The 27,450-nt window shown below is 40.1% G+C and overlaps 1 protein-coding gene across 1 annotated transcript; it reads right to left on the bottom strand.

The window, feature by feature from the left end:
* Window positions 1-622: 622 nt before the first annotated feature.
* Rrm1 (ribonucleotide reductase catalytic subunit M1) lies at window positions 623-27,450 on the bottom strand. Its single transcript, XM_005074063.4, has 19 exons — window positions 27,217-27,450; window positions 26,261-26,349; window positions 23,180-23,357; window positions 22,127-22,227; window positions 19,290-19,349; window positions 18,490-18,529; window positions 17,459-17,621; window positions 15,177-15,318; window positions 13,676-13,759; window positions 12,695-12,856; window positions 12,342-12,421; window positions 10,778-10,979; window positions 10,170-10,319; window positions 9,743-9,964; window positions 8,731-8,807; window positions 6,121-6,256; window positions 4,148-4,243; window positions 2,728-2,916; window positions 623-1,232 (listed from the first exon to the last, which is right to left on the bottom strand). The coding sequence occupies exons 1-19, from the start codon at window positions 27,233-27,235 to the stop codon at window positions 1,044-1,046; spliced, it is 2,379 nt and encodes a 792-aa protein (XP_005074120.1). The 5' UTR covers window positions 27,236-27,450; the 3' UTR covers window positions 623-1,043.

Below are 27,450 nucleotides of genomic sequence, written 5' to 3' on the forward strand. Positions count from 1 at the left end.
TGTCAATATGATAGTTCCTCAAAGTCAAACACAAAATTATATAGCCCAACAATCTTTGCTGTATAGAACCAATCAAACCAACCTGAAAGGACTCAACAGATACTTGTATACCAATGTTTGTGGTAGCCATTGTTCTCAATAACTAAAAGTAGGAAACAACCCAAGTTCATCTAAGGATGACTGAACACACAACTTGGTGTGTATATACAGAGGAACTGAGCGTATATGGTGGGACGCATACTGCATTTTCTCTAGAGTTCACACTCACAAAGATATAAGACAAGAATGGTAACCAGGGACTGAGCAGACCGAGGAACAAGGCACTATTGTTTTTGAGAGTAAGAGTTTCTGTTTGGATTGATGAAAACATTCTGGAAATGGCTGATAATAATTATGCAATAGTGTAAATGCCCTAAATGCCACGGAATCAAATTTAAAATAGATGAAACTGGCAATTTTATGTTATAGATATTCATCATGGGGCAGAGAGGAGAATATATTAACATCAGGTTTCTATAGTCTAAATAATGTCTTTAAAATTTCACCTCTGAACTATCAACAGAAATTATTTTTCAAAACTGACCTTTGTATGATAACAGATGACAAATTTAGCATGGCACAATCAGTTAGAAATGTTTTTATTTCAAAATGACCTACAGAACCTTCTCGAGACAAAGGTCTCTTGATTTTACTTGTAGGAAATCAGTCAAAGCAGAACTAAGTCTCTTTGTCTAAACTGAAATGGCTAGACAGGGAATGATGGAGGACGACAAGACTTCCTATGTCTCCATCTATCTCCAAGAAGGCTCTTCTGCACTCCCAAAACCTCTACTTTGATTCCTAATATCAAAGCTGGGTTTGGTTTTTGTCTTGTTTTGGTAAAAATCATGTTTACACTATGTAGAAACAGTACTGTGAATCAAGGACTCCTTTCCTGGCAGTAAGGTCCAGCAAAGCTTTCCCGTAATCAAGCGAACCCACTACGCCTATCTATGCTCGAGAAGTCGGCTAGGGCAGAGAGCCAGTCTCTTCTGGGCCTTCGCTCAGGATCCACACATCAGGCACTCCTCTCTGTTCTCCAAGGAGCACACCATGGCTGCTGTGTTCCTCTCCTTCTCTTCTTCCTCCCTCAGGGCCTTCTCCCTGTCTTTCAGCTTTTCCTTGTTCAGCGTGAACTGGATTGGATTAGCTGCAGGTCTCGTCCTTAAATAATACATCCCGGTCTTTAAGCCCTACATGGGAAGTAAGCACAACTTTTAGGAAGAATTCCAGTACACTACAGAGTCAAGATCTTTGTTCAAAACAATTCCCATGGGATCAGCCACAAAATTAATTTTTTAAACCTTTAAACACATGCCTATAAAACAACTTGAACTCCTTTTTAAACCTGCAATTTTATCTACTCCATGAAGCATTCTGAAAAATGCTGAAGTAGACAGCTAAACCTTGGAGGTTTTGTTCCTAAAACAGGACAGCTTCCTTGGAATGTCAAATATTTTTGTTCAGTTGTATTTACCTTTACATGTATTATTTCCAGTTTGTACAAAGCAACATTCCTGCCTTAGACTATAACCATTTAGAAGATGAGAAGGTCTCAGTAGAAAAACAGACTACCAGCACTTCACAAGGGTCACCTTCCTGTCTAGCATTCCCAAAAGAAGCAGACAAAAAGCACATCAAATAAGAAAGTCGATCTGTAATTCCACAGAAGGCCTCTCACATGTAAAGTCATAAGGAAATAATGCAAAATATGTTTGCAGCACTTTGCAATTGGCAACAGTGTAACGTGGCTCATACGCTGTGGAAAAAGTGGGGAACGGTGGATGCTTTTGAATAGTGGATTGACAGTGTAAAGACACTTTGGAAAAGGCAATAGTGCACAAGACATTCTGGAACCAAGATCAGTGAAGAAGGCAGGAGAAGAGAAAGGGAGGGTTAAGAAACAGTACATAGGAGTAGAAAGACTGTAAGGGACAGAGGTCCAGGCAACTGGAACAGAACAGTGTCTCTGGCTGAAAGGAAGTCATTGTTCTAACATGGAGTTCATGAGTCCCACCCCTAACTTAGGAGTTGGGGACAGTTGATAATTTCTTGGGGAGAGAGAGTCAAAACTCCAGGGGATGATTCCACATCCAGAAGTGTACGGACAGTAAAACTGGAGTTGGTGAGAGGGTTAAGTGTGGTGACCTTTAATTCAGCAATGGGAGGCAGAGATAGGCAGATTTTCTGTGAGTCTGAGGTCAGCCTGGTCTACAGAGCAAGTTCCTGTACAGCCAAAGATACAGAGAAACCCTGTCTCAAAGAAAAGAAAAAAGAGAGAGAGACAGAGAACACAAAGTTATAGGAGTTGGGTGAATCTGGGAGTAGTTAAAAGTGATTATGAATGATCAAAACACATTGTATGAAATTCTGAAAGAATCTCTAAATGATCTAAAACAAAGGCTGGATGATGGTTCAGCAGCTTAAGAACACTTCCTGCCCTTTTAGAGGATCTGAGTGTTCAGCTCACAGCACCCATATCAGGCAGCTCACAACTGCTGAACAGAAACATGAAAACTCAAAGTAAAAGTTTGATCTGGCATAAAAACCATTCAGCTTTAACACATTTTGGACCTGAAGTGAAAAACACCCAGAGAGCAATATGTAAAAGGCAGCTAGAGCAGAAACGGATCCAGTTCCCAAACATTCCACGCTGGTAAGTAAGCCCTCTCAGGGTGCTCGACCAACCTGCTTCCAGCCGTAGAAGTGCATACTAGTGAGTTTGCCATAGTTAGGCTCAGCAATATGGATGTTTAATGACTGGCTTTGATCAATGAAAGCACCTCTCTCGGCTGCCATCTTGAGAACAGTCTTTTGAGAGATTTCCCACACAGTCTTATAGAGTTGCTTCAGGTCATCAGGGATTTCTGATATGCTCTGGAAAATGAAAACCATGTTTTAATTCCAATTAAAAAAAGCAATATAACTTACAGGTTACTGATGCTTGGTTTGGTCTTCCTGAAGAACCGACACTACTATGTAGTTAGTATCTTAATGGGTATATATAGCAAGTTTGCCCAAACTATAATCTCTTGCTTATAAAGTCAATATAATGTCATTTAACCAACCAAATATAAATCTGATGAAGTGATTTAAACATGAACTGGCTTATGGACAAAACAGTTATTCCAAATATATTTAAGAAAGGAAGGGAGGCAGGCGGTGGTGGTGCACACCTTTAATCCCAGCTCCTGGGAGGCAGAGGCAGGCAGATCTCTGTGAGTTCGAGGCCAGCCTGGTCTACAGAGCTAGTTCCAGAGCAGCCTCCAAAACAATACAGAGAAACCCTGTCTCAAAAAACCTCGAAAAACAAAACAAAACAAAACAAAAAAGGGCATTTACAAAGAAGAAACAACATTGTCTAAGCCAAGAAAGTTCATGTAAACTGATTTTTGGTGCTCTTGAGTGATCACAAAATAAAAACAACAGTAAAATTACTAGAAATATAACTTCCCTATACACAGCAAGTTCCAGGACAGCCAGGACTTTACAGGGCATGATCAAAGGAAGCAGTGAGATAAGCTCTTTTAAATAAGCCAGAGTGCCAGACTGTACTACAGTCAAAAGGTTTTCTTAGGCCTACGACCACCTGACTGTTTTGAAATATACAACCTGGCTGACACCACAGTTTCTGCCATGAAAATCTGAAAGCTTTGCCAAGCTGGCCAGTGTTTAGCTAAGTCATCCACCTACACAACAGCAACCATTTTTATTGTTAAGCACTACCTGACTACCTACCAGACTGTTGGTCTCAGTTCCCCATGCTTTTTAAGTTTACCTCCAATTTTAGGTTTTTAAGACATCTGTAGGTCTGACTCCTGCTTCCTGACATTCTTATTTACTTGGCAATAAATGCAACCCAAGCTTCAAGGTTTTAAGAGCTCCCCAATTGTGCAGAAAGACTGGGAACTACTGCTTTGTTGGAGGAACAATAAGGACTATGTAAGGATATGTATAAAACTAGCACAATGATGCAGAAATGCAGATACGTTAATAGAGCTTGTCTGGCCACAGTGAAAGACCGTTTTCCTCTGGGCTGTTTGAGAGGAGATGGCACCACAGTGTTCAGCTCAGCTCCTAGAAAGCACTTGTCACTTCTAGTCTGTACCTGGATGGAGCCATTACATGCAATAATCTGGTTTTTCATCTCTTCATTCCACAAACCCCGCTCAGTAAGATCTTTCAGTAAGTGAGGATTCACAATCTGATGAAAAAACAAAGAGTCAAGAAATGAAATAACACTGGCACGGCCTATAAAGGATCCCTGACCTAGAACTCAAATAGTAAGTAAGACAGCTGAATTACTATTAGATCCTCTAATAAACTCCTTTTTTGCAAACACAAAACTGAGAGGACCATCTCACCACACAGTTACATCCCTTTAAGATCTTTACATCTAAGCCAGGTGGTGGCAGTGGCGGCACACACCTTTAATCCCAGCAGAGGCAGAGGCAGGCAGATCTCTGTGAGTTCGAGGCCAGCCTGGTCTAAAAAGCTAGTTCCAGGACATCTAGGGCTGTTATGCACAGAAACCCTGTCTCAAAAAACTAAAGAAAAAAAGATCTTCACAACTATTACTAAAGAAACAGTATACTGTGGTAATAATTCTACAATGTATATATACACGTATATACACATATGTGACATGCATATACATCAAATCATTACATTATTTGTCTTGAATTTTTGCAAACCTTATTTTACTAACACTAAAAAAATTTCTAAGGTTTTATTTTGATAGTGTGGTGTGTGTATACCCACAGAGGCCAGATGGATGAAACTGGAATTACAGGCGGTTGCAAGCCTTCCAATGTGGGTGCTGAGAACTAAACTTGGGTCCTCTGCAAGAAGAGCACAAGTTCTTAGACTCCAACGTCACCTACACATGAACATTCCTATTGACACACACATAATTAATAAAATAAATCTCAAGTGTCTCAGCTAGTAAAGGTATGTGCCACCAAACATGACAACTTGAGTTTCCTCCCTGGAACTCACATGATCGAAAGATAAAACCAGAAGTTGTCATGTCCTCTGTTCACGTACATGGCATGGCATGGCATGGCATGAGCCTGACCCTCCCCCAAAAAATGTTGCAAAAAGTTTAAGAAAAAAATATGGCATTAGGCCCAGCGGTGGCGGCTCATGCCTTTAACTCCAGCACTCAGGAGGCAGAGGCAGGCGGATCTCTGTGAATTCGAGGCCAGCCTGGTCTACAGAGTGAGTTCCAGAACAACCTCCGAAACAATACAGAGAAACCCTGTCTCGAAAAACAAAACAAACAAAAAAAGGGCATTTACAAAGAAGAAACAACATTGTCTAAGCCAAGGAAGTTCATATAAACCGATTCTTGGTACTCCTGAGTGACCATAAAATAAAAACAACAGTAAAATTACTTGAAATATAACTTCCCTATACCAAACAAAAACTTATTTCAGGACATCTAGAAATCCTCTTTTTTCTTTTTTTAAATTAGTAGTTTTCAACCTTGTAGCATTTTAAGAATTACCTGGGAACTTAGAAAACAACGCAGATCTCACCACAGAAATTCTCATTGGTAACCATGTCCAAGAATCATGTACCACCTCTTTAAGACTATGTCTCCTGTAGCTCAAACTACCCTGGAATGGGTTATATAACCAAGTATATCTTTCCATCATGTGAGTTCCAGAGAGGAAACTCAAGTTGTCATGTTTGGTGGCACATACCTTTACTAGCTGAGACGCTTGAGATTTATTTTATTAATTATGTGTGTGTCAATAGGAATGTTCATGTGTAGGTGACGTTGGAGTCTAAGAACTGATTCTCTTGTCTTCATCTCTTAAGTGCTAGAATTAAATAACCACCACTCTTGACCTGAGAACTAACATGGTGGTGCACACCTGTAATCCCAGCAACTGAGAATAATCCAGTCAAGGTCACCCTCAACTGCATGGCAAGCTCAAGGCCAGCCAGGGCTACTTGAGACTGTCTCAAACAAAAAACCAAAACAGTTACTTTCATACTGCACCTCTGGTCCTGAGTAAACTTCTACTCTCAGCTCTCAGAAGAGCTCCTATCAACCTGGTTGTAAGTTCTCACCTGGAATTCTCCTGACAAGACTCTGCGAGTGTAGATGTTACTGGTGTAAGGTTCAATGGACTCGTTATTCCCCAGAATCTGAGCAGTTGAAGCAGTAGGCATTGGGGCAATAAGTAAACTGTTTCTTACACCATACCTTAAAAGAAAAAGATTATTGGAGATTAGCGCTAGAGCTACAGTCTGCCACACTGTCGTATAGAAAGAGGCTGAGAATAACAGCCCAAAGGCAGGTAACTCACACACTGACTTCATCAAACTACAAGAGGAGTACAGTTCACAGCATGGATGCCACTGTCCCACAGAGTTCTACAATATCTGCCCCTGGACAGAACCAGCGCAATTGTAGCTGCTGGCAAACCTTATCAAGTTCTCACTTATGCCACCTGTTATGGCACGTAGCAGTCAAACACAGCACTCAATGCACTATTTTGCCCAGGGAAACTGAACACAGTCCTGAGCAGCCCATCTGTATCACAGCACATTCAGTCAACCCCAATCATCTTTACTATGGGCCTTTATGATCACTAGTCCCTTCACAAAACAGTGCTGTGAAAATGGTGAGAACTACTCACTGTATCACTACAACTCTCCATTATCCTGAGTAAATGGAAAAATTATGCTCAGAGGAAATCCTCATTTCCCCTACTATCAATTATTAGTTCCTAAAAAGTTAATTTTTTCACTTTTCAGTGCCAAGAGTATTTGAAGAAGAATGTACTATTTAATGTTTTTAGAAATCTCTACAGAGCCAGGCGTTGGTGCACACCTTTAATCCCAGCACTCAGGCGGCAGAGGCAGGTGGATCTCTATGAGTTCGAGGCCAGCCTGGTCTACAGAGCAAGTTCCAGGACAGCCTCCAAAACAATACAGAGAAACCCTGTCTCGAATCCCCCCCCCCTCAAAAAGAGAAATCTCTACAGCTTAGCCTAAGATACTAACTCCAGGGCCTGCAAAACAGCTCAGTAGATAAAGACATCGTCCACCAACCCTGATAACCTGAGTTCAATCTATAGAATGCACACGGTAGGAGAGAACCAACTCCTTCAGGCTGTCCTCTGAGCTCTATGTGTGCACCCATACACACAATAAATAAATAGCAAAAATTAACCAGGCAGCGGTGGCACACACCTTTAGTCCCAGCACTTGGGAGGCAGACGCATTCAGATCTCTGTGAGTTTGGACGAGCTTAGTCTGCAAGAGCTAGTTCCAGGACAGGCTCCAAAACTACATGAAGAAACCCTGTCTTTTTTTTTTTTTTTTTTTTTTTTCGAGACAGGGTTTCTCTGTGGCTTTGGAGGCTGTCCTGGAACTTGCTTTTGTAGACCAGACTGGTCTCGAACTCACAGAGATCCACATGCCTCTGCCTCCCCAATGCTGGGATTAAAAGCGTGTGCCACTACCACCTGGTGAAACCCTGTCTTGAAAAACCAAAAAACAAAACAAAAAATATAGAGGCCAACCTCCATAGTATTTTCCTGACCAGGCAATAAACACAAATGTCAAAACAAATACTAACACCATTATACATACTTTGTCTGCATTGCTTGTATTATTTAAGTTCCTCTAATACAGATAGTCTATCCTTCCTATATTCTACACCTGTGGATCCATATGGTAATCAGCATTGAACCTGAGGTGGTTTGTTCACTAGGTTCTCACCCTCACTGCCACTTTCTAAACAAGGCATCAAGCAGACCACTAGTTTTCTCGTGTCTTTACTTCCTCACCTGTAAATCCCAATATCATGTTCATTATATGAAGTCATTATACTTGCTAGATACCAACTATGGAATCATCTGTAACTGCTGAAAACCTTACATCTACTTTTCACTAGATCTCCAAGCCAAATCTCAGAATCTGTCAAGTTCCAATCACATTTACATGACCAAACCTTAGGTATATGACAGAGGTCTAGAAAAACACATCATCAATAAGGCTTATCTCTGGGGAAAGGAACAAATTATGTTTCTCTTTATTTTATTTAGCAAGCAACTGACAGAAGTGTAAAGAACAGTTTTTAGTTTGTACTTTATTTCTGTATTTAGGGTAGGGCATGGTGGTCTACAAGTTTGCAGTCAGCCTGGGCTATAAAGTGAGATCCTATTTAAAAACAAACAAAAACTAAAATTACTTATAAACCCAGTGAATAAGAGTAAAAACATTTTTTCTTTTTAAAGTAGACCTATTTGGGCTAGGAAGTGGTGGCATATGCCTTTAATCTCAGCACTCTAGAGACAGAGGCAGGAGGATATCTGTGAGTTTAAGGCCACTTTGGTGTGTATAATGAGTTCCAGGATAGCTGAAGCTACATAGTGAGACCATGTCTCGAAAAAAGAAAACAAAAACCAAAACAAAAGGTGTTCAGTTCCTCAAATAACATCAATTCATACTGAAATGCCTACTGTGTGCCTAAAGGTTTTCACTGTGCCAAGTAATTTTGACATTACTATTTTCTTATATTTTTCTAAAGTCATTTCTGTGAGGTAGGTCACAGCCCTAATTTAGAAGACAATTTTTGAGTTTCAGAAGTTACAACAGCATATGCAACTCCTAAAGAGCCAGAAAGCCCCAGTCTCCTAGCTTCCTGCCACTTTATACACCTCTACTTACTTTGCAATCTTCTCCTTGAGAAGCTTCCAGTCCCACAGGTCTGTAGGAACAACATTCCACATATCATACTGAAGAATCTAAGAAATAAATATTCCACATTTATGATGTTACTCTAAAGCAATTTAAAACAATGACCAAAAAAAATTTTAAAAGAGTTAAATATATCCCCATATCCCAGCAAATGCTGTCTGGAGTCAATACATAAAAAGATATTATTAGTTCCCTGGCAGGGAGATGGTGGCTGGTGTCGCACACCATTAATCCCAGCACTCGGCAGACAATGACAGCCAGATCTCTGAGTTCAAGGTCAGCCTGGTCTACAGAGCGAGTTCCAGGACAGCCAGTACTACACAGAGAGAAACCCTGTCTTGAAAAACAAAAAAGAGAAAGAATCATCAGGAGCAGTGTGGAACCTCATCAACCACATTCCACATTCCTGCAGATCTACGAACTAGGAAATCTTAATATTCATGAATGATTTAAGAGATGCATTCCTTTTATAATAAAGCATACTCTATAATCTCTGCTTCCTTGATCTGCTTATTTGGTTAAGAATACTAAACTCCAAATAACTATACTCTAGAATTTCTGAGTATCATTATAAACGTAGAAACTAGAACTTTATCCAAAAGAGAGACATATTGCTAACAAGGGCAGCATGGAAGACAGAATTCTAAGATGGGTCCCTAGATTCCAGTTCCTGGTATCAAAAGCCATGAATAATCTGTCCTCTACCTGAGTGTGGACAGGATCTAGTAATATCATAAATGTCCCAGTCTCTTGCAGAACAGTGATTGATGGATTTAGGGTCCACTGAATAAATCTAGGCCTCAATAATCCAGAACAACACCATCTCAAGGTCCTCAACTACATTTGTAAAGACCCTTCTGCAAATCAATGTGCTTTTCCAGGCTGCAGGGGGCAGGATTTGTGTGCATCCTTTGAAAAGACGTCATTATTCAGCACATTACTGGTACTCACAGGCAAAAGGAAATCTCAACCATGTACTTACTCCTTTGCTGACCGGAGAGCCCTCATATGTCTCATAGGGGCCATACTCCTTGGCTAGGTCACAGCTGGCTTCCAAAGCTCCATAATAAATAGTTTCAAAGATTTGCTTATTCAATAACTGAGCTTCTGGGCTCTCAAATGGATATCTCATCAAGATGAAAGCATCTGCTAGACCTTGTACCCCAATTCCAATGGGCCGATGGCGTTTATTTGATAAGTGAGCCTTTGTATGAAAAGATTTGGGGAAAAAATGAAAACATCACTGAACACAAAAGGTAACATTCCATGCACTGATACACATGGCCTCTTCATTTCCAATCTCTCACACCATTCCAAGGACATCCATTTAAATCAGAACGTGCAGACCACGACAAATGTGCTCCATCTTGGATTCAATAACATCCAATAAGCAGGGAAATTTATATTACCTCTGGAATAGGGTAGTAGTTTATATCAATTATCTTATTCAAATTTCGGACAATGACTTTAGTGACTTCAGCCAGTTTCTTGAAGTCATACGTATGTTCTGGTGTGACATACATATTCAGAGCCAGAGAAGCCAAGTTACAAACTGCAACCTGTAATATAAAGAAAGGGTAGAATCACTTTTGGTTTCTTCTCCCATATTAATGAGATCACTATAGCCTCTAGAACTATCAGATGTCAAAATTTACACCCACCCCCCAGCACCAGTGCTAAGGGCCAAGCTCAAGGAATTTATTAGTCTTTGCTGGGTAACCTCTTTACAACTAAGCTAAATCTCCAACCCCTAAAATTGGGGTTTTCTCATCATTTATCAGTATATTTCTAAACTCCAATGATTTCTGTTCTTCATTCTCCCAGGTGGCTGAATTCTTATTTTTAAAATATAGTTTAGCTAACGTAACTATGCCACATAGTTTTTTGTTTTGTTTTGTTTTCCAGTGCTGGGGAACAAAATTCCCTTCAATCACTTCAAGTAAATTCAAGTGAGGGAGTCACAAGTAGCAGCTACCTCTACAATTCCCTTGGTATGCTAGGTAGCTTCTCTACCTACCTCATCTTTGCTGGTATACTCTACTATTTCTGTACACAGGTTGCTGCATTTGATGGTTCCCAAGTTCTGCTGGTTGCTCTTCCGATTACAGGAATCTTTATAGAGCATGTATGGGGTGCCTGTCTCTGTCTGAGACTCAATGATGGCATACCAAAGCTGTTGAGCTTTCACGACTTTGCGGACACGACCCTGCTTCTCGTAACTGAAAGACAAAGATAGAATCATCCCAATATTCAAACCCTAGGAAGAATACATGTAAATATGAAATTATGCAAATTCTCAAAACTTTACTAAAGGGGAAAAAGGAATGATATGTGTATGTGTGTTTGTGTAAGTGTATGTGCGTACACCTGTGGACACACAGAAGTCAGAACTGGATTGGTATTTTCAGGATGCCTGGCTTGTTATTTGTGTGCTGAGACCCAAATCAGGACCTCAAGACTGCATGAGCACTCTTAACTACCAAACCATTCCTCCAACCCTAAAATCTATTTTCTATCAGCTGAGGCCACCAGAAAACCAGACAGGTTAGATTCCTTTAGATGACTCCACCAAATCAATAACGCTGTTCAAAATCAAAAGGAACAAAAACCATCATCAAAATCATGGCAGCTGCTTACAGCCTATCATGCAGCCTGCATTTACCTTTGCTTTTCCTTCTGCTTCTTTTTTCAGACTCCGGCTTAGCCTGGACATGCTTTCCCCGACAGTCTGGGCTTTCTTTCTCTGAAGCCCCTCCCCTTCTACATGCAGCTGCTTACCGAACACCACTGCTAGAGCTGCCTACTTTCTTGGACCCTAACTTCAAAAGACCTGGCTTTCTCTCTTCCTCTCACCTATCTACTCCCTGCAGCTGCTATTTATAACTTGCCTGCCTGTTGTTTTTCTCAAACTGTAGTGAAACTGGTATTAAGCTTCAAAAAAAAAAAATGTACCACTGTACTAATTTTAATGAACTGTCAGCATGTGTGTCCTGGTTACTTGTGATTTCTGTTACCAATCGTACTATACTGGGGCCAGGGAGATGGCTCAGTAAATAAGGGTACTTGCCACCAAACCTGAGAACCTGAGTTTGACCCCTGGAACCCACACAGTGGAAGGAGAGAACCAACTCCTGCAAGGTGTCCTCTGACCTCCACATATATAACCTGTGGCACATTTGTGCCCCAATCCCAAAACAATTAAATAAATTAATTTTTTAAGGCACTGTGCTATAAAATAACTCAACTAGTCTTTATCTCAGTTTTTAAACGGATCAATTAAAAAAATACCGAGTACCCAAATTTTAAGATAAATAATTTTGTTGGAAAAGTCAAGAAACATCTAATAAAAAAAATCAAATAATTATGTTCTCTTCTAGATACTTTCAAAGATTTCTAGAAATGAACTAATGATTAAATATTTTTCTGTTTATCCGGGGCCAAACTCAGCACCTCACAACAGGGTAGGCAAATGTTCTCAAGAGATTTGGTGTTAGCCCACCATAAACACTTCTGATATTTGGATGCCCTGAGAAAGAGAAACCACAACTCAAATGTTTGTAACATTAATATTTTTCTCATACCTTTCGTATAACTTCTCAAATTCCTCTCCCCAAACTTCATCCAGACCAGGACACTCATTTGGACACATCAATGACCAGTCCTACAAAGATGTAAAACCAGGTATGAGAAATGTCATACACCAGCCATAGCCCATTACAAACACTGCAAGAAGGGGGCTTTCATGGAAATTTGGTGTAGAAGTAATATTCTGGGGCCGAAAACTGTAGTTCTACCTGTTGCTATGGCCTTCTAAACACTTGGGTCGAGTAACACCTACCATGGAGAACAGAAGGCAGGCTTGCGGCATCACACAGGTGAGTTTCGAAAGCACAACTACCCTGCGGCTACGAGCACAGGTGCCCAGCTCTCTCACCTGGTTAGTCTCCACTCGCTTCATGAAGAGATCTGGAATCCAAAGTGCAAAGAAGAGATCCCGGGCTCGCTGTTCTTCCTTCCCTGTGTTTTTCTTCAAGTCAAGAAACTCAAAGATGTCTAAGTGCCAAGGCTCCAGGTAAATAGCAAATGCCCCAGGGCGCTGAAGAGAAGAAAGTTAGCATTCATATCAGAATCAAAGTAAAACACAGAAGCTTCATATTTTGCAGAGCACTTTTATAATGTCTCCTTTCATCTTCACTATGATCAGTGAAATAAGTAAAAGTATCAAAACAAGTAAACTATATTTTTCTTAAAACTTTAGTAGAACAAAACTGACAGAGAAAACTTGGGGGCTGAAAAGACGGCTGGTTCAGCAGTTAAGAGGACCAGATCAGCTCCCAGCACTACACCCACACACGCACGCAAGCACGCGTACACACACATACACACATACACACAAAACACAAGTCATTTGAGGCAGCTTAAAGTTACAAAACAAGATTTTGTCTTCTTAAAAAAAAAGCATGGTCTTTAGAAAATTAGGGGGTCTGGAGATGGCTCAGCAGTTAAGCACTTGCTGTTTCTGTAGCGGATGGGAGTTCAGGCTCCAGCACACACACTGGATGGTTCACAAGCACCTATAACTCCAGCCCCAGAGGATCCATGCCTTCTTCTGGCCTCCATGAGCACCCACATGTAGATGCTTACACAGAGATATACACACTAATCACATAGATAAGAATAAAATAAATCTTTAAAAACAAAGTACAACAGTACACAACTGAACCAACTTTTATAGCTAAAGCCTTTCAGTAAGAAAGTATACCTTGGCCGGGCACACGCCTTTAATCCCAGCACTCGGAAGGCAGAGGCAGGCGGATCTCTGTGAGTTCGAGGCCGGGCTGGACCGACAGCCTCCAAAACAATACAGAGAAACCCTGTCTCTGTCTCGTAAAACCAAAATAAAAAGAAAGTATACCTTGTTTCCACCTTGATCCACATATCGAGCGGTGTTATTATATACTCTCAGCATTGGTACAAGACCATTTGAATTGCCATTAGTCTGAAAGAAAGGTCAAAATAAAGGCATCTGGATGAGACACAAAGTTCAGCAAGGAAAAAACCAAAATAGTCCAAAAGTAAAAGCCTGCACTTGCTCTTTTGTTCAGCAGTGGCTAATTTCTAAGTAGCCATCTTTGAAGTTTTACCTGGTCTCCATTCTCACCTCAGCAACGAAAACACATTGCCCAACATAGGAATCAACAAAACATTGCTAAGTTACATGTTCAGCTACTTTAAGACAATCCTAATTTAAAATGAGATATATAGTGCATCAAAAAATTCCAAAACAAGGTAACTAAATTTAAGCTCTGAACTCTAAAAGTCATTAGGTAAATATATACTTTAAATACCATAAAAGAAAACAGAAACATACTATCATAGCACTTTCCTCACTAAAGAATTCAAGGAAACACGCCATTAATTTCAGCACTTGGGAGGCAGAGGCAGGCGGATCTCTGAGTTCAAGGTCAGCCTGGTCTACAGAGAGTTCCAGGACAACCAGAGCTACACAGAGAGAAATCCTGTTTTTAAAAAAACACAAGCAAAAAAAACAAAAACAAAAACAAATAAAATGGCTAGGTAGATAAATAGATACACATATACACAGACAAAATATTACAGAGACTATGAAATATTATATACAAAAAAGACAACATTACACACCCAAATTCATGTAACAATTCCCTTTGGAAATTTGACTCCATAGGGTTTAATATTTTTTCACACTGCACATAAAAATACTGATACAACTCCTTCTAGGCCACATTACCAGTAGGTAAAAGAAATGTCAAGAAATACATAAGCCATTATCTAGGTTACCAATGTCTAAAACTTGAATTCTGGCTCTACCACATAGTATGACTGATCCAAAAAGAAACTTAGCTGTTAAGCTTCACTTTCTTCTTGTGGGAAATAAAAACACTGGTGCCTAGATTACTGTAATGAACACAGTTGCTAGCATATGTCTGGATTGGTAGCTATCTCCTAGGCTGTAGTAAGTCAAATGAGTAATTCCTATAAAGTATTTGTAACAGACCTGGCACATAGCAATGAATAATTGATAGCTGGCCAGACATGGTGGCAACAATCCTTTAAGCCCAGCATCTGGGAAATAGAGACAGAGCTACACTGAGTTCCAAGCCAGCCTGGTCTAAACAGTGAGACTCTGTCTCAAAACAAAAACAAACTAATAAATGACAGCTGCTATTATTGCTGCTTTAAAAAAATCGTAATTCTAAAATCTGAGCTAAAAAAAAATATTCTAGAGAGTGTCTCGCACAACGTAGCCCTCCAATGACAACCAAGAAGTAAAATGACTCACTTACACAACTAGGTGGTCATTAACAGAAACCCATGTCTCCCAAGCACTAGCATTATACCTATGGTTGGTTTTAAAAGTCATACAACTTAACACTCACCCCAGCAATGTAGCTGCCAGTAGCCCGAATACAACTCACAGCAACACCAATTCCCCCAGCAGACTTAGAAATCAAGGCACACTGCTTCAGAGTGTCATAAATTCCTTCAATGCTGTCATCTTTCATACTCAAAAGGAAACAGCTACAAGGAGAAAAAAAGCATAATTAAAGCAAGGAAATCAGTGAGTCACAAAAAGTGATTAAATAATCTAGACACTTAAATCAAACAAATGAAAAGATCTAAAATCTACAAAGTTCCCAAGTGTTTTCAGAAGATGGGAAACATCTTTTACTAAACATAAAACATCAATATAGTATATTATCTTAAATTAACTAACTTTCTATAAAATACTCAGGTATTCAGAAAGATTATATACATACATCTGCATGCAGATGTATGCATATAAAGATGCCACAAAGAGCCTAAATACAATTCCTGTAATTAGTTATCCTTCTGAAGCCTCCCCTAACTCAATGTTATAGCCATTCATTCTTATATATGTAGTCTTAACTTATTTTCATGGTTGTAAAGCATTTCATTGCTTGAGTATCCCATATGTTCATGTGTTTGTTGATTGGCATTGAAACATTTTCAATTTATTTGCTCTTTGTTGGTAGGAATCAAACTCAATGCCCTACACATGCTAGCATGCACTCTCCCACTAAGCTACAGCTCTAACCCTTGATGTTTGGAGGTAGGGTCTCCCTGTACAGCTTAGGCTGGCTGTAACTTGCTATCTAGTGTAGACTGGCCCCAAATGACAATCCTTCTGTGTTTATCCCAAGAACACAAGCACATCCATCATGCCTGGCTCTTAACAGCAAATCCTAATAGTTTCTAAATGCTACAGCACAGAAACACAACCAATTTATTTTTATCAAACTTACATACAAGTATTTTGTTGAAATCTCTTTAATTCTAATAAATTGTTCATAGATACTTTTGAATCCTTTATAAAAAAATCATATCTGTGATCTTAATCCATTTTCAATCACCTCTTTTTCTTATCATACAATGCTCCACTATACACTAAAAACAGGAATAGATCTAGGGATTTTTGTTTTGTTTTTATATTTATTTTATGTGTGTTTTGCTTGTGTGTATATGTATGCCACATGCATGCCTGGTCAGAAGCTGTCAGATCCCATGGAACTAAGTTATGGACAGTTGTGAGCCACCATATGGGTGCTGGAGATCCAAAGTAGGCCTTGTACTAGAGCCACAAGTGCTCTTAACCTCTGAGCCATCTCTCAAGCTCAAATCAAAGTTTTTAATGGATATCTTTTACCAAATTAAGGAAGTTATTTTCTACACCAATTTTGCTAATGAATTTTATTATAAAACAGTAATGAATTATATTTTAATGCAATGAGATATGTATATAGATCCTGGCATATTCTTGAATTCCTAGGATACATAGACTTGGTAAGGGCTTTTTTTTTTTCTTTTACTTACTCCAGACACTGTAACTGTGAGCCCTTTCACAGCTAAGGGTATCACAGTAATCCTGTTATTCCACCCATAAACACAGGAACCATCCTTAACCCAGATTCAGAAAAATCACAAATTCTATCACTTTAATTCCCATGTATCTTAGGAATGTGACTCCTTATCTCAACCTCTATTTTTAACCTCATTAATCTTTCCATAATTTTTAAAAGAAATTACTGCAGGAATTTCCTAACTAACTCTAGATACCTACTATTTCTTTTCTTACTAATCATTTTAACAGTGTTGAAAAGTATTGACCCAAAGGTCTTGTGCATATTAAGCATATGATCTGCCACTGAGATATAGCCTCTTTTTTAATTAAAAACAACTTTCCTGGACTATAAATGACATACAATTCCCTATCAAAAACATTCTGTTCAATAGGGTCTAAACCATTCAGCTGTACAACTACTTCCACAATTTAATAAAGTTCTCACTAACAGCATTTGCCCTCTCCCACCTTCTTTCCCCTACCAGCCAGAGACTGCTCCAAACGCAAATTACTTAATCAGAGCAGGCGATAATTGAAGTTTTTGCGTGTTTTTAATATAAAGAACTCCCTGACTTTTTCCCATGTTTCTAGTCAAACCATGGGTTCAATTCCTACACCCACACGGTAGCTCAGAACTATCTAACTCCAGTTCCAGGGATCCAATGCCCTTTTCTGATTGTGGGCCACAAGCACACACATGGTGCACATACATACAGACAGACAAAACACTAATACAAATAAGTAAACCTTTAAAAAAGAAAACAACAGGAACAAAAAGCAGCTACAGATGATACATGCCTGGACAGTTGTGGGCGGTTGGTCCCAGCATTGAAGAGAGTAGGAGAGGCATGAGTAAACCACTTCTCAGAAAGCAGGTTGTATGTTTCAATTGCAGCATCAATATCTTCTTTGTGAATTCCCACAGATACCCTCATCAACATATGCTGTGGTCTTTCAGCCACTATAAACAAAGTAGAAGTTTTCAGATAATGGGACATGTCAGAATAACTAGGCTGCAACATTTAACACCAAAAAAAAAAAAAAAAACTTGTAAAAGCTTTAAAACAAGCAACACAATTATTTATAATAAACCTAAAGTTCAAATGTCATTTAAAGATACCTTGCTATCCTTACCATGTTATAATCCCCAGAACCATGAGCCAAGAAAAGTGATTTGGAAGGTTGCAAAATGGCTCAGAAGGTAAAAATCACTCATTGCTAAGGCTAACAACTGGAATTCAAACCCTGGCTCCCACATTGTGGAAGGGGAGAACAAACTCTTACAAGTTGTCCTCCATCTTCCACATGTACATCATGGCATATGCACATCTCTCCTGTCCCATATCCATGCACACAAATAAATGAATAATAATTTTTCAAAATGTCTATGGTGCTTTGCTTGCATATGTATACGCACCATGTGCATGCCTGGTGCCCACAGAGACCAGAGGAGGGCATTGGATACCCTAGACTTGTGAGCAGCCAGGTTCTTAACGGTTGAGCCATTTCTCCAGTCTCAAAAGCAATAAATGTTTTAAAATGTTATTTGGGGGCTGGAGAGATGGCTCAGACGATAAGAACACTGATTGCTCTTCCAGAGGTCCTGAGTTCAATTCCCAGCAACCACATGGTGGCTCACAGTCATCCATAATGAGATCTGGTGGTCTCTTCTGGCATGCAGACATACATGGAGGCAGGATATTGTATTCATAATAAATAAATAAATCTCAAAATAATAAAATAAAATGTTATTTGGAGTCTAAATAGAAATGTTAAGGCTAATGTTACAAAGCTCTACAGTCAACATAATGAACAGAAAAATTTCTTACCTTTTCCATTGATCTTTAACAAATAGGACCGCTCCAGTGTCTAGAAGAGCAAATCAACCAAAGAATTCTCAAGTTTTTAAATATACAATAGATATGCAATCCATATAGTAAAGTGGTCTGCTGAAATCTCTCAATCTGGATAACATTTACCATTTCTACCTTCAGTCTAGAGCATTATCACTTGGCTTGTCCTGCTTCAGCTAAGCTTACACGCCAGCTTCTGGGAAAGGCCCAGTTGCATGCAACGATGCAGTAGACTGTGGTAAGCAGCAGCAGTCAACAGCAGCAGTACAGGATGTCTTAAATCTGTGCAGTGCTTGTAAGAAACTAGACACTAACCCAAGCAACGTAATCTCCAGAAGAGCATATTGAATCTTATATTATCTCCCTTTCTAAGGAGGGAACTGATTGCACAGCTTATGAACAAGAAATGGGAGAGCTGAACCCAGTTGGTCTGATGTCAACATCCCTGTTCTTAGTCACTACCTTATGTAAGCAACACAATATGTTTAAACAAATACTCCACAGAGCAGGGAGTCAATAGTTATTGAAAAAATAGTAGATTATAAAGTAATCATGACAGATTATCCAAGTAATTTTTAAAATAACCCAGAAGTAATATTTGTAAAATTCAAAAGCTATTAATGAATAAGCTGTTTTTACTTATTTTTAAAGTTTCACCACTACCAAAAATCCTACCATAGCCAGGTGCATCCAAACTAAACCATCAAACATAAACAAAACCTTACACTTCTGGATTTAAGGAATCCCCACATACTTAAAACCCATTATTTATTTACCTTAAAGCCAAAGTAATTATAAGAGAAATCTCGGTCGTAGATAATGGCAGAATTCAAGCGCTGAGGTGAATAAAAAAGAATCCATAATTAAAATAATAAGACTTACTTTCACAACTTCTAATATGTTTTTAACTGACTCCCAGAACTAAAACTAATATAGATGGCATCAAAAAGATAGCACTATGTCTTTATTCTTACAGACAGAAATCAAACACTGAAAGACAAAGAGGGCGGGGAAGCATATAAATTGCACCCTAATTGGACACCTAAGAATGTGGGCTAAGGGCTAAGTGACAGAATACTAGAATGCACAAGGTCCTAGGTTCCATCCTTAACACCACAAAAAAGTTTGTAATTATTTAAAACTTAGAGAACTTACACTCTATGCTTAACTCCCCAAATCTCCCTTGTGTTTCTATCAATTTGAAAGAACATGGGCAGGGGCTGGAGAAATGGCTCAGTGGTTAAGAGGACCTGGGTTCAATTCCCAGCACCCACATGGCAGCTCACACCTGTCTCTAACTCTGAGATCTGACACCCTCACAAGGACATACATGCAGGCAAAATATCAATGCAAATCAAACAAAAATCATTAAAAAAAGAAAGAACATGAGCATGAAAGTGACTATATGATTACTCTTAAACATTCTTTTATGCTAGTAAATATTAAAATATTGGTACCACATACTAATTCATATTTCAATTTTTTAACTTTATTGCATGTGTGTACACTTTAAATTTTTTGTTTCTTCAAGACAAGGCTTTTCTATATAGCCCTGGCTGTCCTGGAACTCACTCTGTGGACCAGACTACCCTCAAACTTAATGATCTGCCTGCTTCTGCCTTCCAAGTGCTGGATTAAAGGTAAGCACCCAGCTTCATTTATTTATTTTTTTGAGACAGAAACTTGCTATGTGCCCGTGACTAGCCTGAACTAAGTAGACTAGCAGTCTCGTCTGGAACTTGCAGAGACAGTCCTAACTCTGCATCCTGCTAGGATCATAAGCATGTACCACCATTTTCAGCTGCAAATTTTTGATTTGACATTGAACCCACTGTGTTACAAGCAAACAAAAAGTAGTTCATAGGGTTTGAAAATTCATGGTCCTCTAACAGGTCTAAAACAAATTACTATTGTGGCAATAAGATTTTATAAAATTGGTCATTGTTAAAGAGCTTTGAGCCGGGCGGTGGTGGTGCACGCCTTTAATCCCAGCACTCGGGAGGCAGAGGCAGGCGGATCTCTGTGAGTTTGAGGCCGGGCAGGACCGACAGCCTCCAAAACAATAGAGAGAAACCCTGTCTCGTAAAAACCAAAAAAAAAAAAAAAAAAAAAAAAAAAGAGCTTTGGTAGGTTATAAAGTCATTTAAAAGAAAGCAAAAGTAATTAGGTGTGATCTTATCAGCCACACTATCTGAAACCCTGCTCCCTGCCATTACTGTCAAACTTTGAAGGAAGGACATGTTTGTAATCAAAACCAGGTATGGGGCTAGAATGATCAGTGAAGAACTGAGGTACTAGACTATAAGTATTTGTTTTCTTTCCAATATTTATTTTTAGGCTCAGGTTTTGCTACTGTCATCTGTCCTTAACTTGTTTTCAGAATTATGCTCAGGACCAGTTGTGGGGGCTCAGGCCTGCAAAAGCACTCAGAAGGCAGAAGCATAGAGGACTGCTGCAGGTTCCAGGTCCACCAGGTCTACAAATTTAGATCTTGTGAAGATAGGCTGGAGAGATGACTGCAGTTCAGAGGACCACGCTTCCAATTCCCTGCACGCGCATGGTGGCTCAAAACTATGTGTAACTGCCGTAGTCACAGGGAATCCAAGACACACGGTGGCATTTGTGGGCACCAAGCATGCACATGGTACACATAAACACATGCAAGCAAAACAGCTATATACATAAAATTTTTAAAAAGCTAAAGAAGGGTAGAAAGACTATATTACAAATAACATACAATGGCTGCTTCTTTTTAAGTCTCCTTAATAGCTGATACATACTTAGAGAACTAGACAACTACTTTATCTGTTACCTAATGTTAAAACTGGTTCCTACCAAAAACACCTACATGTCTATCATACAAGGATATTTCTTTATTGCAGTAAAAAATGGAAAACAAACTTTCACCAACTGAGGGATTCTCATGGGTGCAATGAAAATAATCTATAAAATGCAATGTTATACCACTGATAGGATAAATAAGACAAATTCATAAATGCTGACATTTATGAGTTACAGTTCCAAGTGAAAATAACAACAGTGAGAACAGAATGCCCAATATAATATACACACAGTCAGTGTATATACAGAACAGCTGCAGAAAAGTATGTTTTAAAAATTCTTAAATGAGCCGGGTGGTGGTAGTGCACACCTTTAAGTCCCAGCACTCGGGTGGATCTCTGAGTTCGAGACCAGCCACAGAGAAACCAAACCCTGTCTCAAAACAAAACAAAACAAACAAAAAAAACAAAAACAAAAGCTTAAATGAAATTGCTTCTACGACGACGAAAGAAAACTAAGATCTAGAGTAGGAGGATTGGTTTATATACTATACCTTTTGTAGTGTTTAAATGTTCTTGAGTGTATTTTGGTTTTTGGTTTTTTTTTTTTTTCAAGACAGAATTTCTCCGTGTAGCTTTGGCTGTACTAGAACTCACTCTGTAGAATAGGCTGGTCTTTAACTCAGAAATTCACCTGCCTCTGCTTGAATGTTGGGATTAAAAATGTGTACCACCACTACCTAGCCTTAAATGCAATACTTTAAAACAAAACAAAACAAAACAAGACAAAAAAAAATCAAAAAATTTCCACCAGAAAAAAATGTTGTACATACATCCTTATTGGCCATAACAATATCCAGTGTTGAACTGGCCACCATGGGAGAGTGTCTGCCATTGTGTGGATTTATGTAGTTGTAGAGATCCTCCATTACATCTGAGGAAAGATAAAATAAAAAAGAAAAATCAAAACCACTTAATAGTTGGTTTTAAAACAATGGCTCTCAATCCTTGTTTTTTAATACCAACCCACTTCAGTGCCTAGCAGAGAAAATACTCAACAAACACAGCTCTGTTGAGTACCTATAGGATAAATACATTACATATAAAGGACATAGTCTTTCTTTTTGGTTTTTCAAGACAGGGTTTCTCTGTATTGCTTTGGAGGCTGTCCTGGAACTCGCTCTGTAGACCAGGCTAGCCTCGAACTCACAGAGATCTGCCTGCCTCTGCCTCCCAAGTGCTGGGATTAAAGGCGTGATCCACCAACGCCCAGCAGGAAATAGTCTTTAAACGAAAATGAATGTAGCTTAACAGCAATTTCCAAGTGGCTCTGATACACAGCTTAAGGGGGGGAAGAAAGGAAATGCAGAAATTACAGTCACTTCTCCACACTTTCTTCTTGAATTCTTTGAGAACAGAAACTTAGGTCAGCAAGACAGCTCAGCAGGTAAAGGTATTTGCCCGCAAGCCTGGTGACTTGAGCTCCCACAAGTTGCCCCTTGGCCTTAACATTCATGCTGTGGTACACATTTGTCCACACACATACACCAACACACAAACATACATATGCCTACAATCCCAGAACTTAGGGGATAGAGACAAGAGAATCAGCAGTTCAAGGCTCGCCTTGGTTACAAACTGAGTTTGCAGGCATCCTGGGTTAAATGAGACCCTGTCTCAATATACACCACACACACAATTTCACACACACACATAATCACACAGCAGGTCAGTTACATGGAAAAGCAGTAAGTTCTAGTTTACACTATACCACTGAGTTGTTCACTGCCTTTTAAAATAAGATGTAATCTTTGAATCGTCTATAATTATTATTCCTAGGTTATGACAATATTAAATTCTTTAAAATGTTGTTACTCCAGACATACCACTGAACACTTTCTTTGTTTCTTTGTGCAAGTTAGAGACAGCAATCCTTGCTGCTAAGATGGCATAGTCAGGGTGCTTCGTAGTCAAGGTTGCAGCTGTCTCGGCAGCCAGAGTATCCAGTTCCACTGTGGTGACCCCACTATACAGGCCTTGGATTACTTTCATGGTGATCTGAGCCTACAAAAATAAAACCAATAGTTATTTCAGCTTTCCCAAGAAACAATAGCCTCCTTAAGATAGTTAAGTTATAACATAATCTCCTCGTCTGAAAACCAGTATTTATCTCAATGTAAGAATCCATAAACCAACAAAACTACCAAAAACATATCCTATACATATAAAATAGATGTTTAGTTTTTTGAAAGCGTAAGTACATTCCTCATGCCAGCAGATGGCAGAAGAGGGGTCAGATCCTCCTGGACTGGAGTTACAGTTGAGTTGTCATGTGGGTACTGGGAATTGAACTTGGGTCCTCTGGAAGAGTAACCAGTGCTCTTACCTACTGAACCATCTCTGCAGCACCCATGCCACACACTAGTTTTTGAGACACGGTCTCTCATTGATCCTGGAGTACACTAATTGGACAAGCTAATACAACAGTGGACTTCAGGAAGCCCCCTGTATCTGCCTTCCCACAGGCATGCACTATCACATCTGACTTTTTCCATGGCTGCTGGGAATCCAAACTCTGGTCCTTGAGCTTACAACTGAGCCTCCTCCCCAACCTCAATACCATCCATTGTTTGTGTACAAACATGTGTACGCACACATCAGTGTAGGCTCACTCACCCATGCGGTTGCATTTGGAGGCCAGAGTAGATTTCAGGATTCAGCTTGCCTCCCGTTATTTTTAGTTCAGTAAAAAGACCATTTAAAATTTAAAGATCAATAATACCAAAAGCATAGAGTATATGAATAGCTTTGTTTTCAGACACAGTTTTTACAATGTACCCCGTGCTTCCTGAAACCAGATAGTTTTTTATAAGTATGTTTTAATTGAAGCTGATTACAATTATTTTCTGTCACAGCAGTAAGCATAAATATACAAGGAATAAAGAAAAAAACAAAAAGCAAACACAACAACAACAAAAACCCCACAAGCACACAGTACACATGGTCAGAGCCAGCCTGGAAAGCATATGGACAGAGGTCTCACTGTGACAATGTCTCCCTGAGTCTGGAGGTTGCCAATTTGTTGGGTGCCTGGGATCTGACCCTTTCATGTGCCCAGAGCTGGGGTTACGCACACTGCTGTACCCAGCTTTTCCACATGAGTGTTGGGATCCAAACTCAGGGTCTCATGCTTACAGAGCCCACCATACATTTTAAAGAAAAATAAAATCTAAGTTGTGTCTACATATTTACTAAATCTTTTAAAAACAGCTTAACTGGAAAAGTTGGCCAAAGCACATCTCTTTCAAAAAACAGTATGAGTGAATGTCATCGGTTACTATGGTTGCATTTACAACACAGCTGAAGCAGTTTGTTCCTGATTGCCTTCTTGACTCAACAGAGAAGTATGAAAGCAGTGAAGTCCATCCAGTGTCTGATACTATGTGGCCAGTAATCAGAATAGCATAACGTCCATGTGCCACATTTAATAGCACCCAGACTTTTTGCAACAGGATCCACCCTGGGAAGATGTGGTCCACTGAGGCCTCCCCCGCATGTGGACATGTGTTGTTAGATGAGCAAACAGAGTATCTAAGAATCAAGAAACAGATTGCACTACCATTAACTTCAATCAGTCCCCTCCTCTCTCTTTGGGCCTGTCTCATCTACAAAACAAAGATGAAGTAGGATAAGGTCTCAGATTCATTGCAGTATTAACATTTGACTATTTTAATGACTATCTAGAAGTTCAAAATGTGTAGGCTTATAATAAATATATTTTAAAGTACAAAATTATTTTCTCACTTTGGCTAGCTAAATATCAAGTACCTAATTAGATAAGAGTCACACTGTGGCTCTCACAAGAATAACATATATTCAAGAGGGTTGGAGGGATGTAGCGCATACTGAGCTGGGCGATGGTATCCCATGCCCTTAATCCCAGCACTGGGGGGGGGGGGGCAGAGCAGGTGGATCGCGTGAGTTCGAGGATAACCTGGGATACAAAGAGAATTCCAGGGGCTGTTACACAGAGAAACACTGTCTTGGAAAAAACTTTGCTCTTTCAGAGTTAGAATCCCAACACCCACATCATGAGGGACCTAACTCTAGCTCCACAGGATCCAACACCCTCTTCTGGCCCCTTTGGGCACCCACACACATGTGGTAGACACAGAGACATAAAATAAATCTAAGAAAAAAAAAATACTCATGAACTCACTGCTGCAGTGGTTATCTGCATAAGATTTCTGCAAGATTGGGCCCATCAGCATTTCATGAGGGAAGGATGGGCTCACAGGGCCCTACCCTTCACTGCCCAGTTAATGGTTGCTGGAGGAGTCAAATTCCTCAGCGATACAATCACGTAAGTTGCCCTTGCTCAGTCAGATCAATTAAGCCCAGACTCCTGCTCACACAAGCAGCCCTAACTAAATGAAGTAGGACAGATGGGGACAAATGCTCACACACAAGCACACAGAGGTCACAGACAGACGCAGGCTCACACACAGAGGACACACACAGACGCAGACTCACACACAAGCACAGAGCACTAAGAAGACTTGTGGAGAAGAAGTTGGTGAGAAGGACATAAGAGGACACTGGGGAAAAGATGGTAAAAATATAATTTATATATGTATGTTGTTAAATTGTTAGAGAATCTTAAAAGTTAAAAGAATAAGATACACCCCTCTCTGATTCTAGATAATAGAGATACATAACCAATTCCCATACTGTGTGGTTAAAGTTCTGAGGGGAACGCAGGCACCAGAACAGGATAAATAAGATACCTAAACTGCTCCCTCTTTGTTCACATTCAGAGTTCTCTGAAACGTGAAAACACGAAGGGCACATCAAAACTAAGAAAAGTTTCAGGTAATAAATCCACACTTAACACAAGTATACCTAAGTGAAGGTCTAGAGATCAGAGACACACAAACTCGCACAAAGCAAGGACTATATTTACTTACAGGATCAACAAAGTCCATATTGAGTCCATAACAGAGTTTCTGGATTCGTGACGTAATTTTATCAAACATAACTCGCTCTTGGCGGCCATCTGAAGAATCAAACCACAGTTTGCATTAGCAGTTATTAAGATGACAAGATCAAAAAATCAACTGTAATCAATCTTTGAAACTGACCAAAAAGAGTTCATTAACAGATTGTCTTTGGGGTCTGCAGAGGCGGCTCGGTGGTTAATCTTTTCAATTTGATTGGATTTATAGTCACCTACCTCAGCACTTAGGAGGCAGAAGCAAGCAGATCTCTGTGGATTCAAGGCCAGCCCGGTCTACATAGCAGGCACCAGGACAGCCACCACTCTCTCAAGAAACAAACAATATACAAGAGAAAACCCACAATCCCACCTCACAAAAGACCAGAAAAAAATGACAGAAGACCCTATGGTGTCCAAAGTCTTTTCTTTCCTTATTTCTTCCTGTGCCAGGTCATCAACTTCATGATTTTTCTTTTTTGGCTTTTTTTTTTTAAGATATTAAAAGAGAGACACAGAACTGTTACCAGCTATGAGTTTTAACTCTAGCCTCCAATTACTAGCTGGGGGAGGGGGGGGCGGGATGCTTACCGTCGGTCTCTGAAACCTCTACTGTAAAATGGAGCCAAATGCAACTGCCTCAGGGGAAGGTGTCTAGGAGCAACAGTGCTCGAAAGCAGTCCTACACAGGTAGGAGTAACTCTGGAAGGGCGCACCATGACAAAGCCAAAGGAATCCAGCTAAGGTCAGGAGGACGGAGGCAGCGGGAGCAGACACAGGCCCAGCTGACTGACAGGGCGGGAAGCCGCGGCGGGAAGGGCGGGAAGCGGGAAGGCGCCGCGGGCCGGCCGGGCGGGCTGGCGCGAGTAACCGCTCGGTACTCAGCAGCCGGGGTCCCCTCTCTCCCTCCTCATCCCCACCGACCCTCACCTCGCTTGATCACATGCATCGCCGCTAGAGGCTGAAGTGCTGAGGGACTCGAGACCGAATTGCAGCTCCGAGGGGCTGAAGGGACAGAGCCGAGGGTCGAAGGTGAGGGTTGGACTCCTAGAGGGCGCCTGGCGAGGGGACTGCAACTGCGAGACGGACAGCGCCTCCCTCACCAGAACCGAGGAGCCAAAATCCGAACTTCTTCCCGCTCCCGCCACCCGTGACGCACAAAGC

The sequence above is a fragment of the Mesocricetus auratus genome, unplaced genomic scaffold (genome assembly GCF_017639785.1).
Source record: "Mesocricetus auratus isolate SY011 unplaced genomic scaffold, BCM_Maur_2.0 Super-Scaffold_4256, whole genome shotgun sequence".
NCBI classification, from domain to species: Eukaryota; Metazoa; Chordata; class Mammalia; order Rodentia; family Cricetidae; genus Mesocricetus; species Mesocricetus auratus.